The sequence below is a fragment of the Lolium rigidum genome, chromosome 2 (genome assembly GCF_022539505.1).
Source record: "Lolium rigidum isolate FL_2022 chromosome 2, APGP_CSIRO_Lrig_0.1, whole genome shotgun sequence".
Lineage (NCBI taxonomy): Eukaryota > Viridiplantae > Streptophyta > Magnoliopsida > Poales > Poaceae > Lolium > Lolium rigidum.
The window spans coordinates 126,033,121-126,048,275 of NC_061509.1; the positions used below are offsets into that span (position 1 = coordinate 126,033,121).

At 38.3% G+C, this 15,155-nt stretch overlaps 3 protein-coding genes and 1 non-coding gene across 4 annotated transcripts; 2 read left to right on the forward strand and 2 right to left on the reverse strand.

Annotated features, from left to right (window-relative positions):
* The first annotated feature begins 1,562 nt into the window (after positions 1-1,562).
* On the forward strand, positions 1,563-2,480 carry LOC124687195 (uncharacterized protein At2g27730, mitochondrial-like). The gene is made up of 3 exons (XM_047221008.1): positions 1,563-1,925; positions 2,022-2,117; positions 2,210-2,480. The coding sequence occupies exons 1-3, from the start codon at positions 1,737-1,739 to the stop codon at positions 2,234-2,236; spliced, it is 312 nt and encodes a 103-aa protein (XP_047076964.1). The 5' UTR covers positions 1,563-1,736; the 3' UTR covers positions 2,237-2,480.
* Positions 2,481-2,750: 270 nt separating this feature from the next.
* On the forward strand, positions 2,751-2,822 carry TRNAC-GCA. Its single transcript has one exon. It is a non-coding gene; the product is annotated as a tRNA-Cys (tRNA).
* A 4,600-nt stretch (positions 2,823-7,422) lies between these two features.
* On the reverse strand, positions 7,423-9,891 carry LOC124690088 (alpha carbonic anhydrase 1, chloroplastic-like). Its single transcript, XM_047223523.1, has 6 exons — positions 9,813-9,891; positions 8,831-9,042; positions 8,457-8,563; positions 8,260-8,362; positions 7,648-7,830; positions 7,423-7,557 (listed from the first exon to the last, which is right to left on the reverse strand). The coding sequence occupies exons 1-6, from the start codon at positions 9,889-9,891 to the stop codon at positions 7,423-7,425; spliced, it is 819 nt and encodes a 272-aa protein (XP_047079479.1).
* Positions 9,892-12,153: 2,262 nt separating this feature from the next.
* Positions 12,154-14,845, reverse strand: LOC124687196 (heme-binding-like protein At3g10130, chloroplastic). Its single transcript, XM_047221009.1, has 7 exons — positions 14,572-14,845; positions 14,403-14,473; positions 14,169-14,270; positions 13,953-14,057; positions 13,674-13,809; positions 12,653-12,762; positions 12,154-12,545 (listed from the first exon to the last, which is right to left on the reverse strand). The coding sequence occupies exons 1-7, from the start codon at positions 14,843-14,845 to the stop codon at positions 12,465-12,467; spliced, it is 879 nt and encodes a 292-aa protein (XP_047076965.1). The 3' UTR covers positions 12,154-12,464.
* Positions 14,846-15,155: the final 310 nt, after the last annotated feature.

Below are 15,155 nucleotides of genomic sequence, written 5' to 3' on the forward strand. Positions count from 1 at the left end.
GGCCTAGTAGCCAAATGATGATGCAAACAGGGTTTCATACCCACTTTGCTTCTGTGATGCAAGTGTATGCTTATTTATGAGCAAAACAGAGTTTTGCTCAGGTTGATCTTGTTTATACCTCACTCCAGCTCCTAGATGATTTGTTGATGTAGAGGTTTTGCTTCTGTGATGAACTTGTGGTTGGTTTACTTGTCCTGCTCCTCCTGGTGATCTTGTTTTGGTTCAGTGGTGAGGTTGAACAGATTGAACAGCACTGGCTGTTCTTCTTGTTCTAGTTGTTCTTAGTGTTCTTGGTGACTTACCACTGCTGCCTGTCGATGGATGAAGCAAATGGCTAGGGTTTGGCTCTGAAAAGGTTATATATGGTGCTCTCTTGCTCTCCCTGGTCGACAGCTCTTGCTTGTCACTTTGGTGACTCACTGTGTATGTGTGCTGCATGCACACAGCCCTGTGAGCAGGATGTGTGTGTGTAGGCATGTGCTGTGCACCTGGTCCTGGAACTTGGCTGTGGCATGGATCAGCTCGGCCACTTTGGTCCTATCTGATCATTTTCCTATTTTCATTTGATTTCTAACCTGCCAAGTGGCTATGCCACTTGGCATAACTTCTTTTTGTTGTGATTTTGTGCAGGGAATCAAGAGTGTAATCAAGTGAAGATGAAGATCATCAGATTCAATCATCTTTATGAAACTAGACTTGTAATTTAGGATAGGTCATCATTTGTAATCTTCTTTTTCTTATTTGAGCAATTCTTGTAATATGTTGTATTATTCATTTCTTTTCTCTTATGAATATTGTAATGACAATGTAAATTGTGTGATGATCAATAAAGCTCAAGGTTTTTCTCTAATGAGCTTTACTTTACTTTAATTGCTCATATTGTTGATTATTTATTATTTACTTAATGAATTTCCTCACAATTCAATATTAGGGTAATTATTTAATATTTGAAGTTGAAATTCAAATTCATCATTGGTTTGAATTCAACCATGTCACTTTATTTAGAATTCAATCATGCAAACTCTCCCCTCTTCTCAAAACCCTAAACTAGTGAAGTGAGATGCAAGTTTGTCGCACTCTCGAAACCCTAACCACTGTAAGGTGTCGAGAGAGAAACTTGTCCCCCTTCGATGCAGTTTTTGTTTAAAAGCGCGAAATTTCCCCAGAATTTACTATGCAATGCACATCCCTTTCTAAAATCTACCCCTCGATCGTCTGTAAACCTGGGACATTACACAAACACACCCTAAGAGTATTGTTGAACAGATCCGCACGAAGATTCTCAAGCCTGTAGTGGAAAATAAATACTTGTCTTTTTGCCATTTCTTAAAAAAATATTTTTTCTGTTGTCTAATGTAAGACTTTACTAGACAACTAAATACGGAACAAAATGAATGAGCCTACGCACTAATATGCATCAAGATATATGCATTTACTAAAAAAGTTAGTAAAAATCATATACCAGTGAGGGAGTACTAATATACAACGGGAAACATTCCAAAACAACAAGCGGGGCGGCAAAGAAGCTGCTGTTTCTCGAAACCGCTTCCTTTGCCTTTATCCAGCAACTTCGAGCACATCCTTATCCTTCTTTCACTTCAATAAAAAGAAGAAGGGGCGTGAGTTATCAGCATCTCGAACATCTCAACGTCGTCGTATACACTTGGGAAGCAAGAAGAAGCTTGGAGGTGGGTGTAGTCTATTCGTGGGGAGCAAGAAGCTGATCCTTGGTATAGATGGCTAGTATAAGAGCGACCGCAGCAAGGATCTCTCGGCCCTCGTGGTCGGCTGTCGCGGTGACCGTGACGAGGAGGATGGAGGGCATCGGTGGCAGCCGCCCCGCGCCGCGCTACTTCGGTGACAGCATCCGCTCCGGCAGGGTGCTCAGCGAAGAGGAGCGCGCCGCCGAGAACGTCTACATACAGGTGACTGCAGACAGATTTAGCTGCAGCTAGCATTTTTTTTTTTTGTTTTTATGAACTTGTGCAAGCCCTGAAGATTTGTATTGATTCCGTGAGCAGAAGATGGAGAGGGAGAAGCTGGAAAAGCTGAGGAGGAAAGCGGACCAGGAGAAGGCCGACGCGGCAAAGAGGACGGCCGCCGGCAAAGGGGACAAGGTAACTTATCAAACAAACGATTTCTACGGACTTTTGTTTGCCGAAGTTGCTTCATGTGCGGCGATTGATAATTTTGTTCTTGATTCCTGCAGAAGGATGAGGGGCCTCGTCCGAACTGATTACTCTGATCAATGACATCCTCTGTTTGTGGCGCTGGTGTTGTATGTGTTGCAAATGTAGTGTTTTGATTTCTTCTTTTTAAAAATCGCGTCCATGGCATGCCCTGCTGTGAAATCGTGTTTTGTCTAAGCTGGTTTTGTAAGTGTTGTATTGTACATAAAACAGAAAGCTCTATCGGCCAGAGCGTTTGTACTGTATGTATTTTCTGGACAGTACATAAATAAGAGGTTGAGCGTGTTGACACTTGACAGTATAAAATTGCGGGCTGTGCTATTCTGGAAAGCTGAAAATTTCGGTCTTATCCATTCTGCGTCACTTGTGTATGTCATACGATGCTCTGCATCAAGTCTGAAATCTTCTTTTTCTTGCGAAAGATTCAGCACGAAGCCTACTTTTCGTAGTAGGCGAAGTCGGGAACGAAGCTCATGTTGTGAGGTGCGGTTTGTCATCATTTATGGCATTGCCGAACTACTCATCATTTTATTAACGTGTGCTAACAATGAAAATCACAAGGGGTCCATAGCTCAGTGGTAGAGCAATTGACTGCAGATCAATAGGTCTCCGGTTCGAACCCGGATGGGCCCTTCTACTGTTGAAATGAAATACTTATTTTTCATCAAAACTTGCTTTGTTTTTTTCTATTCTTACCGTTTAATTACTTTTTTCACTTTTACCGGATGAGCCCTTCTAGAGATTAACTATTTTTCATCAGACTCGGTTAGTTTTTTATTCTTACCATTGAATTAAATACGTGTGTGTGATTTTGAGTCCTTTACCGTTGAAATACTTATTTTTTATCATAACTCGCTCTGTTTCTTTTCTATTCTTACAATTCAATTATTTTTTTCACTTTTATCGGATGAGCCCTTCTAGAGATTACTTATTTTCCACTCGGTTAGTTTTTTATTTTTACTGTTGAAATGAAATACCTATTTTTCATCAAAACTTGCTTTGTTTTTTTCTATTCTTACCGTTTAATTACTTTTTCACTTTTACCGGATGAGCCCTTCTAGAGATTAACTATTTTTCATCAGACTCGGTTAGTTTTTTATTCTTACCATTGAATTAAATACGTGTGTGTGATTTTGAGTCCTTTACCGTTGAAATTCTTATTTTTCATTATAACTCGCTTTGTTTCGTTTCTATTCTTACCATTCAATTATTTTTTTCACTTTTACCGGATGAGCCCTTCTAGAGATTACTTATTTTCCACTCGGTTAGTTTTTTATTCTTACTATTGAATTAATTACGTGTGTGTGATTTTAGGCCCTTCTACCGTTGAAATACTTATTTTTCTGCATAACTCGCTTTGTTTATTTTTTATTCTTACCGTTTAATTTTTTTGTTTTTACTGGATGGACCCTTCTAGAGATTACTTATTTTTATCAAAACTCGGTCAGGCTTTTTATTCTTATCGTGAATTATTACGTGTGTGTGATTTTGGGCCCTTCTATCGTTGAAATACTTATTTTTCATCGGAACTCACTCTGTTTTTTTTATTCTTGTCGTTTAATTAATTTTTATTCTTACCGTTTAGTTACTTCTTGCGAATACTTATTTTTCATCAGAACCCGGTTAGTTTTTTTATTCTTACCATTGAATAAATTGTGTGTGATTTTGGGTCCAACAATAAATAACTGGCATCATCAAATAAATTTAGATATCATGTAAAAAAACAAAATTTAGAAAATATTTTGTTATTACAATACAGCTTGGAACTTCTGGAGATTACTTATTTTTATTAGAACTTGGTCTGTTTTTTATTCTTACAGTTGAATTAATTATTTGAGGTTGGCGTGTATGTGATTTTAGGTCCAACAAAAAATAACTAGGCATCATAACCTAAACTCCGGTATCATGTAAAAAACTAAATTCCGAACTTGCTCTGTTTTACAGTTGAATTACTTATCTTTTTATTCTTACCGGATGTGCCCTTCTAGAGATTACTTATTCTTCATCAGAACTTGGTATGTTTTTTATTCTTACCGCTGAATTAATAACGTCCATGTGATTTTGGGTCCAACAATAAATAACTAGGCATCATCAACTAAACTTAGATAAAAACAAAATTTAGAAAACATTTTGTTATTATAATACACTTTGGAACTTCTAGAGATTACTCATTTTTCATGAGAACACGCTCCATTTTTATTATTACTGTTGAATTAATTATTTAAGGTTGACGTGTATGTGATTTTGGATCCAACAATAAATAACTAGGCATCATCAACTAAACTCAGATATCTTGTAAAAAAACTAAATTCAGATAACATTTTGTTATTATAACACACTTTGAAAACTTGCTTTGCTTTTTTATCGTTACCCTTGATTTAATTATTTAAGGTTGGCGTGTATGTGATTTTGGGTCCGACAATTAATAACTAAGCATCATCAACTAAACTCAGATAGCATGTCAGAAAAAACTAAATTCAGATAATATTTTGTTATCATACAACACACTTTGGAAACTTGCTTCATTTTTTATTCTTTCCGTTGATTTAATTATTTAAGGCCGGTGTGTATGTGATTTTGGGTCCAACGGTCAATAACTAGGCATCATCAACTAGACTCAGGTACAATGTAAAAAAACTTAATTCAGATAACATTTTGTTATTATACAACAAATTTTTGGAATGAAAGCGGTTAGTGGAGGATCGATCATGGATGAAACATGTGCTTTGCTACCGCTTCTAATGCTCCAGCGTGGTGCTATCTCTAGCCATGACATTTTGTTTTGTTGAGTACTCTTCATTTTCTTCTTGTTACCATTAATTTACCAAGGTTGGTGTGTACGTGATATCGGCTCCAACAATAAATGGCTAGACATCCTCAACTAAATTTGGATAACATTTTATTATTATATAGTATACACTTTGGATTTTAGGCAGCTAATGGAAGACTGGTCATGGATGAAATATGTCTTTTGCGGCTGCTCCTAATGCAGTAATGCTCCACCGTAGCACCATCTCTTAGCCAAGACATTTTGTTTCATTGAGTATATTTTATATGTAATCACAAATTCAGTCAACCGAGCCGAACCTAGCCATAATTCAGTGCTTAATAGATATTTTATGGATCATTTAACAAGAATATTACCACTTTGGTAAGTAAAGATATTTTTACAAAGGTAAGGAAATGACACACTTTAAGAATAGAGAGTGGTTTCCCTTTTCAAGATGATACATGGTAGAAACTGTTTCTTTTGTTTTGTAGTTTGCAACTCTGTTTCTCTTTTTCATCGGTTTTTTCTATGTGTGGGTATAATTTATAAGGGGATATTAAGAAATATCTTATCTTATATGCAATCTCTACATGCAATCATATAGGAATATGTCATTAAATCTCATACTATCACCCAATCAGATTCATAGGATTTTTATAAGAGTGTACCTACTGTAATATTTAGCAAACATATCTAAGATACGATACATTGTGGCAGTTATCTCTAAAAATCTATCATATGTCAGGGAAAGCTAAGAGATGTTAAATTTTGAGCGGCTTATGACGGCCATTCTTAAGTCACATGTCAAGAAAATTATACTTATTCCCTACCTATCACAAAAAAGCTTCAGACACAGTCTTCTAGAGTAACTTTGGCCACTAATTTTTACTAAATGTATGTGTATACCAAATTAAAATATTATGAAAATAATTTTCAAGAAAAATCTATACATACAGTTTTTAAACTATCAATTAATATAATTAAAATGATATTAATAGTAAAAATTTCACCCAAGGCATGTGGAAAATACACTTATTTATGATATGCAGAGATATGGTAGTAGTGCTTCTTTCCCCCTTAAAGTTTGCTTTTCTTTTATTCACTTTGTTATTCATGTTTCGACTAATTAAGGTCAGTATATTTTATTTTTGGCCCTTACCATAATAACTAGGCATCGTGGCTAAATTAGAATAACACCATATTGTTGTATTTAATTATCCAGCCCGTCTTGAAATTTACGTAGCTAGTATAGTCTAATCGTGGACTGAAACATGTTGCTTTCAACAACAGTTCTTTAGCTACTCCCTCCATACACCAATAACCGTACTTCTAGTTTTTTTCATAAGTGAAAACATTAGAAGTCTTACAAACTTTATAGGAAAAGTTTCAAGCATTTATGACACTAATATAGTATCACTAGATTCATTTTTACATATAGTTTGCCAATACTGTATCAATTTGACATCATATATGTCGTTAGTCTTTTCTATATTTAAGATAATCAAACTTTCAAAAGCTCGACCTAGAACAAAAGTTCAAAGTACATTTATTTGTGGATGAAGGGGGTACCTTTCGCGACAATTCTACTTATATTCTGGTAGTAATGTTTGTTTTTCTCAATACTTGCTTATTTTTTCACTCACTTATTCCTGTTGTCGGTGTATTGAGGTCGGACTATTTGATCTCTGCCCTTACAATACATGACTAATCATCCTCAAGTAAATTGGAATAACACCAAGCTATTGTCTTTAATTATGGAGCACACTTCCTTCATTGTTTCTCCTGACTTTCCTTGTGAGCCCTAGGGGAGCCGGTTCCTGGTATTTAAGCAGCTAGTCAAAGTGATGGTGAGAGTGAAGTGTGTTGCTTTCAACATCCATTTTGAAGTTACATGTCATCTTGGGAGCGGTGCAAGCAAAACTTGGCCTACTGCTCAGAATTTATAGTTGAGAAAAGTTATCTTGGCTGATGCAAATTTCTTCAATCCATTTCTGTGTTCCTTCAAGAAATTCAAATTAGCGTATCATGGAGTTCTTTCAGATATATGATAAACAAAGTCAAAATATATAGGATGCCAAATAGTTTACCAAAATATGACATACATTGTGAAGCAGATGGAGTATATATAACACAGCTATTTCAATGTAATATTCTTGTTTGATTTTCTGACCAGCAACCCAGCGATACCACAAGAAAAAAACGATAATGATTGTAAAAGAGTTTCTGGTCTCAAAAGAATACCAACTCCTCGAGCTACAATTTATTACAATCGATGTGCTAACTTAAACATATTCTTACAGTCGTCTCAAAAGAATACCAACTCCTCGAGCTACACTTTATTACAATGGATGTGTCAACTTACACATATTCTTACAGTCAAAAAACACTTAACACATATTCCATGATTGGCACCCAGACAAGCTAAACTCACCGTGAATCGAACGCCAGCAGGCTATAGAATATTTAGAGCTTTCGTGACCTCTCATAGAACTGCACGGTGCGTCCGTTCAGTGGTTGTAACGGCCTGCAGTTGTGCCTGTAACTCCCCTCCAGAGGAGCCATCAAAGCAGCAGCCTGCTCCTTTGTCATTTCTCTTATCTGCGAGACATCTCAAAATATTTCAGTAATTTCCAATGCATACACATCATGCGAAATAGAGTTTGCACACTGTTTTCCATGTGGGAATACCTCGCCAAGAATGTTCCAGATCACACCTTCCGTGCATGGAGGTGCGCTGAGAGACCCGAGATATCTGAAATACCTATGTGCACCCTGTCTTAGTTCCTTCATGTTCACCACCCCAACAGGGAGAGGATCGCCTTTCTCAGCTTTGCATCCCTCCGCAGATAATTCAGCTAGCGTATCGTTTATCTGTAAGTACGAAGCAGAAGTAGTCATATATACTTGTAGACAAAGCATGCGACAGTACTAGCAGTGTCCTAGTGATCTGGTTCAAATCCGATATACATGTTATCCAGTTCTTGAACCGGTCAAATTATCTTTGCCTATTTCAATAAAACAGAGCCTGTCATTAACTACACTAAATTGACTAACTAAGGTTAATACCATTTCAATGACTGTAGCCTCATATTGACGTTAGGTATTGAGGTCATTATAGTTCAGATCCGTACTATCTTGCCATCAAAAACAGCACGGCCTGATGGAGGTAGATCTAAAACTCATACTCGGGTTTATATGAATCATATCCTCAGGTTGGTCATGATTAAAAATTGCACTGTGCAGTGTTCTACAATGCAGTAACATATAATACATCCCTTCTAACGTATCACAATGATTTACCTGGAAAAGGAACGGATCTGGTTTCCCGTACCGATAAAGGATTGACACAACAGTTACATTGCCATCATCAGCGTAGTGAACCATGTGGAGCTCCACCGCAAATCTATCAGGGTAAGAGAGTGGTGGACACAGTTAGTACAACAAAGAATGCATGATTTTCCTGTTTTCCAATTGTCAAAGGTTGTACATATGGGAACCTTTGGCCATTGATCGTGTGCTCTGAGGGAGAGTGCCAATGCAATTGCTTCAGTTTATACTTCTTTCCGTCAACCTTGACAGCCCCAGAAGTGTCATTATATCTCAGCTACATCAATCAATGAACCCAATGATTTCATAATTCACTACATGTACGTAACAGAATGTATATTTCCATTTCTTTTTTATTAACTGTTATTATGGTTACACCTACATAGTTTATAGAAAAAACTACAATATGTGGAGCAGGTTAAATAATATGCATTATCTAAGTTATTAAGAGTATGATATTAACTCACGTCTTGTCATTCTTTTATTATAGATTTTTCTGTTCGTTAACATAAATAACTGTCTGGTTCAGAGGCTCAGAGCAAACCGCAATGTTGAAGACGTTGTCAACCATTGTAACATTTGCAGCAGTATAATCCCTTTCGAGGGGCTCCATTTTCGGGTTGTGGACCGCAAAATCTTTCACAATGTCAATTGGAGACTGGTAGATTCCTTTTGAGCAAAGTGTGAAATTAGGACTTAAGCTCCCCCAATGCTTCGGACCAGTTTTTCCACTGTAACCAAATCTCACACCAGTTGCTTCAAGGCAGAAAGGGTAGATCAGAATTCATATATCAACAAGGAATTTCGTGCAAAATATGTCAGCACTAGTCAAATATTAACTCCCTGATTTGCATATTTTCCAACGTTTCCGCAGTTCTGTGGCTTGCTAGATTTTTTTTCACTTGATAAATTCCTGAGGTGGCTACATCATATTTATTCCCAAAATTCTCGGTTCTTATTGATTGGTTTTGTGGGATTCTAGTAAAAAATGTTGCTCTGAATATATCCTGCAATGATTATAAACTGGATGATGGAACAGGCGCGATGTATGTGTTGCAAAAAAAAAAGTACTACTGGTCTAACCCCGTGCGACATCGTATTACTTTGTTCACTTTTAGGCTCTACTACTCCATTCAACAGAAGAATGAAAAGAGTGGCATGTTGACAATAAAAAGAGGGGCATGCTGACAGTGAAAAACCATTCAGTAGAAGTATGAAAAGAAACCAGAATTATAGCAAGGACCTTACAGGTTTTATGTTTTAGCATAAATAGTAGGCAGATGATCTTTTGACTAGGTCAGAAAAGGACAATTACAAAAGCAGCTGAATTACAAGCAGTTTAAGAACCTTAAGAACCAAATTGAGAGTCTTGAAAAGGTTGAAAAGAATGTACAATGGAAGACAAAACTTGTGCTACAGTCATATGGACGGTTCACAATAAATCAACTGGAGTACTATGCAACAGAAGAAATAAACTAGCTTGGGAGGAACTCGCATTGGGGAATGCAGGACCATAGAACACTTACCAGTGTCACATGCATGGGTCACAAGAAAGCTCATATACAGCAGCGCAATGAAAATTGCACTTTTCTCAGAAGTCAACATCTTGCCTTCGTCCTCTTTGAGAAATATAAGCTCCGCCTTATAGATGCAGGGAAATGTGAAGGAATTGAGTTCGCATTGTAAGCACAACTGCAGAAGGCGCATACATATAGAAAGTGTGTCCGGATATTATGAGCCATGATCACCCTAGATGATGAACCGGTCAATTCGGTAATATTGATGTTTTGGTCGGTAACCCAATATGGTGTCCTTGTTGTTTACGTAGCTGAAACTTACAAGGCCTTCCTTGCAGAACCGCTGGATGGTTGCATCAATTTCTCAGTCTACTGTAGTGCCAGCTTAACCAGATGTAGAGTAAGACAAAACTTTCTTTGTGCTATAAAAAGAATCTTACAGTTGTCAGAGAGATGCCTTTACAGTTTGCCCTCTAGAATATAAATTGACATCAGAGATGATGGCAACAACAGCTGAAAAGAACCTTATGCTATTCACACACAAAATTTGGCATCATATGAAACTACGCCAGGCGAAAGCATCTTATTCATAGTCATGCACATGACGGGGGGAGCTACGTTGCATGACCTTTTGCCACTATATATTAAAAACCAGTTCTATAAGATTATATGTTGGCAATTAGGGACAAACAAACATTTGTGAATGAAAAAAGAGGACATACAAACTACCACGAAAATCCAAACTTCTCCACAAGCTAAATTAGCGAATATATATATTACTCGCGTGCTGTTTGTGTGCTGAAAGACCAAATTTGAGGGAACACATACAAGGTTTTATCTCCAAAATGAGCCACTTTTCATTTTGTCACTAAAGGCTACTAAGATTGTGAGGTCACAACCATGAACATAAACAGTGGACGGACTTATTCTGGAAGTTTTTTTTCTTTTTTTAACGTCAAGTTTAAATTGTAAGAGCTGAATCCCATCTTCTTATAACCTGAAATCTTACGGGCAGGCGCGTGCTGGATGGACGTCCCGGGCACACGCATCAGGCAGTCCAGTTGTCAATGAAATGGTAGGCTAGCTGATAGCATGTGTCATTTTTAAAAAAACTATAACTTTTAAACCGTGCGACCAAATTACAATTCGTTTTCACTACTAAAATCCCCATGACGAGAGCTTCGAAACTAGACCACATTTTCATATGTTTCGACGAATTTTTTTAACAAGCAACTTTGATGTGCGGTAGAGCAACTTTATTGTGCAGCAAACCAACTTTAATGTGCGACAAAGCAACTTTGGTGTGCAACGAATATGTACATTTTTTGGTACACGAAGGCATAACTTTGGTGCCCGACAATAATTTTGGTGTCCATGGGAGCAATTTCAATGTGTGACGAAGCAACTTAAGTGCCCTGCAGAGCAACTTTGGTGCCCGGCGACGGAGTTTTCGAACCCTGCAGAGCAACTTTGGCGTCCGACCAAGCAATTTTTAGTGTCCTGCGAGCAACTTTGGTACTCGGCCGAGCAATTTTAGTGTCCTGTAGAGTAACATTAGGAGTTGCTGCTGCAGCTGTTGTGAAGCCTACCATCGTTGTGAATCAAGTGTTTTTGTTGCACACCAAAGTTGCTTTGCCGCATACCAAAATTGTTTTCCCGCACAACAAAGTTGCTCTGTCGTGCATCAAAGTTGCTTGTTAAAAAATTACGTCGAAACATATGAAAATGTGGTCTAGTTTCGAAGCTCTCGTCGTTCGGATTCTAATAGTGAAAACGGATTGTAATTTCGCCGCACGGTTTAAAAGTTACAGCTTTTTTAAAACAACAAAGTGATATCAGCTAGCCTACCTTTTTTGACAGTTGTACACATCTTTCCGTGTGAGCACTTTCTATTTTAGTATGACCGCTCAGAATAACTAATGGGCATGCGGCCGCTCGCTAGACGTGTCCTTCTTATAATGGTATCTTCTTGAATGAAATTATGAAAGTAATTGTGTTAGCCATATTCATCAGTTTAATTATAATCCGGAATGTTTTAATCTTGTCTCATACACAAATCTTTGGCATCTAAGACCCTTCTAGAGGAATGTCACCTATAAATCTGCAACTGTAAGTGACAAGCCAAATCATTTAACAGAATAATACCATTTGCAATGTCCAGAGATATAACACGTGCACGCCTATACGAGCTCCATGCCTTCATACTTAGCATCACAAGTCACAACTCACAAGTGCTACTGTTAGCATGCTCGCACCAACTGCTGTTTCAGTTGGGTGCAAAAAGTGATCCATCAATGTCGAGAATATAAAGCACATAAGAATAGGGCAACTGAAAACTTTGCTAGACCTGTGTCAACCGTAAAAGGCTCCATGTAGGTTTAAATTGTATTGAAAAACACACTAAAATTGAGTGTGGACAAAGAAATCTTAAGATACAACAGTCTTCTAAACGGATGCTATCATACATTCATAAAACAAATAAAGAGACCAAAGTTTAGCCTGTAAGATTTTACCCTTCACTATTATACGTGATAAATGAGATATGTACATATGCTATACATTCTGAACTAGAAACAACAAAATTATATGTATATACATTAGGGACAAAGTGTGTTTGCATACACACTGAAATTTTAACAACTTAGTTGTCAATGTTGGACATCAGGAGATTCCACCAAGCCGCTCGACCTCAAGCGCTACTTCATTACGTCTTGTGAAAGGAAGTGTGAAAGGGGGATTATACTGTATATTCATAAAAAACAGGATCAGGATATTATCAATATTTGTTAATCTATATATAAAAATATGGATCAGTCTTTGTTATCTAGGACTACCAAAACAACCTTTACCTGCGCAACTTCCACCACTGAATTCTCTTTCACTCTGTATTGGGTATCTTTCTGAAGAACTTCCCGTAGTCTGGACTCCCTCTTGCTTATGTCATCATCTGAAACCAAACCTGTTTTACCAAATTTATAAATGACTGTTAGTGTGGTGCAAAATGATTGCAATACAGATAGGATTTTATAACTAGGCATTCCATACGGAAGTACAAAATTAATAAAGAATGAAGGTAGGTCTTTGTTACTACCTTCCTTCAAATGTAATGACTTCCAAAACATTTGAGAGTTTGAATATCTCACATAAATTTAGGAGAGTGTTGACTTTATAGGTTCAGAATATGAGATAAACCATCTTAAATTTCTCTATCGAGGACTGAAGTTGAAAGATGGAGTAGTAATACTGAATTTGTTGTATCTTTTATGCAATGATCTGCTAAGTTAGAAAAATAAACCAGGTGGACCTTCTTTTCAACTGAGTACTTCACACAGCTTGGAGGTTTCTTTTGTGATGTCATGGAAATAAGCCCATATCAAAATCTTGCTATTGCTGGTGACTAGTACTTGGTACAGATTCAGAGCTCAGGATTCAAGAAGCAGGGACAGTTCAAATCTGCCTAAGTTATATCCGATGGAATCACACATGCAAGACCCTCAAGGAATATATCATCTGCTTTTGTTACCAATTTCTCTAGCAAAGAAATACAAGGACAGGACATGGAATTGTAATGAACTAAACAGGGAGAAACATTGCCCCAATAACCACCAACTTGTTTCAAAATTTGAACAGATTCTTGCTCGATCAAAGACAAAGCAATCAAATACATCCTCCAAGTTGAAATAAATATTTAAATTTTGAAATAAAGTAGAGATGTTAAAAAATGGACTAATGTCACAGTTGCGAGAAAGATTGCGCTAATAACCACCAACTTGCTTCAAAATTTAAATACAATCTTGCTTGATAAAAGACAAGGCAACCGAACACCTAATTGATAACTGGAAATGGAGTAAAAAGGTTATTAGATGGAACCTGGAAAAGCGACAACTGCTATGATTTTGCTGGGCACCTCCTTAATAGTCACAGATGGGTCTTTTGCCTGAGGCAAGTCCGGACCATATTTTGATGGCATCACAAAGGACATCTTCCACCTATTGTCATCAGCTGACTGCAGGTGACAGGCATATATGAATCAAAATTCAATGCGGTAATTTTCAACATGTGTTAACCCATAAGCACATCGAATACTATTCAGGCAACTAAAGACATGCCAGAAGAATATGGCTCATGAGAAAATCATATAGAGTGTGCCTTCTTTGTTATAACTGGGGTAGTCATGTCCATCTTTTCACCGCCAGTTTCACCCTTCCTAGTAAAAACAGGGGTTGTCATTTCCATTTGTTCGGACCTCGTGTTCTGAAAGTAAGCATACCACCATAAGCTCCACTTCAGTTTAAGCAGTTCATTACAAAATGAAACACGCAAAAGAATTCCTGGCACATCACAAAGAGGAAACATATATATTACCTTACCAAATAAATAAGAGGCCAACACGTTGAATGACTGAGACGATCCATTGAAATCAAATCCAGTTCTTCCAGGCATCGTCGTCTCGGCAACATAGTAGGACTGATCAGAATATACAACATATGAGGGTAGTAGTCATAAAGTGCAAAACTGATCTCACTTCTTCCGATGCATAATTCAATTCCTACTACAGTAGTAGAAAAGAGAAATTCGCTGGATAACAACATCAATCACCTCCACTTCTCTGATCTCGTACTCCACCTCGCGCTTCAGTAGGCGGAACGGGACCGTCTCGAGATCGGGAACTGCGAAAACGGTGGATTCAGTAAGCAAGAACTAAAACCCTGGAGTTTTGGGACAAGAAAAAAGGCACTTGGGTCTGGTGACAAAAATCACCACTGACCAGACATGAGGGCCTCCTCGAGCGTCCGCGGCTCGAAGCGGCTAGAAGGGAAGGCGTACTTGGTGGCCTCGGTGACGAGGTCGACGGCGCGGCGCTGCGAGGCGGCGAGGGCCTGTGAGGCGAGAGCCAGCACCAGGGATGCACGAGCCTCGGCGCCGCTGGCGCGGGTGCCAGCGGCCACGACCGTCAGCGCGGGGCGGGAACCACGGGGGCGTTGGCCTCGGGGTCGGACGGCGCGCGGCGGCCGCACGGTGTAGGAGCACGGGAATGCCATTTGAGTGGTTTCGGCTCGGCGGCAGCGAATTGTGGTGTCCCTGTAGGCTGTGGTGGTAATGAGTCGGAAAGGGAGTGAAGGGGCGGTTCCTTCCCGACGTGGGCGCAGCTCTTCTACAGTTGTACTATTACTGTACGGGTGCAGTAATTCACCTAATCAGCCATCAAATGCAATCGAACGGACCTCCTTCTATTCCTAGGCATGACTTCTAAACAGACGCAAAAAGCAAAGCACCATCATCTCCTACTGTCTACAGAATACGCATTGATCAATCGAGCTAAGCAGGTGTAACTGCAATAGAGGCATCTCT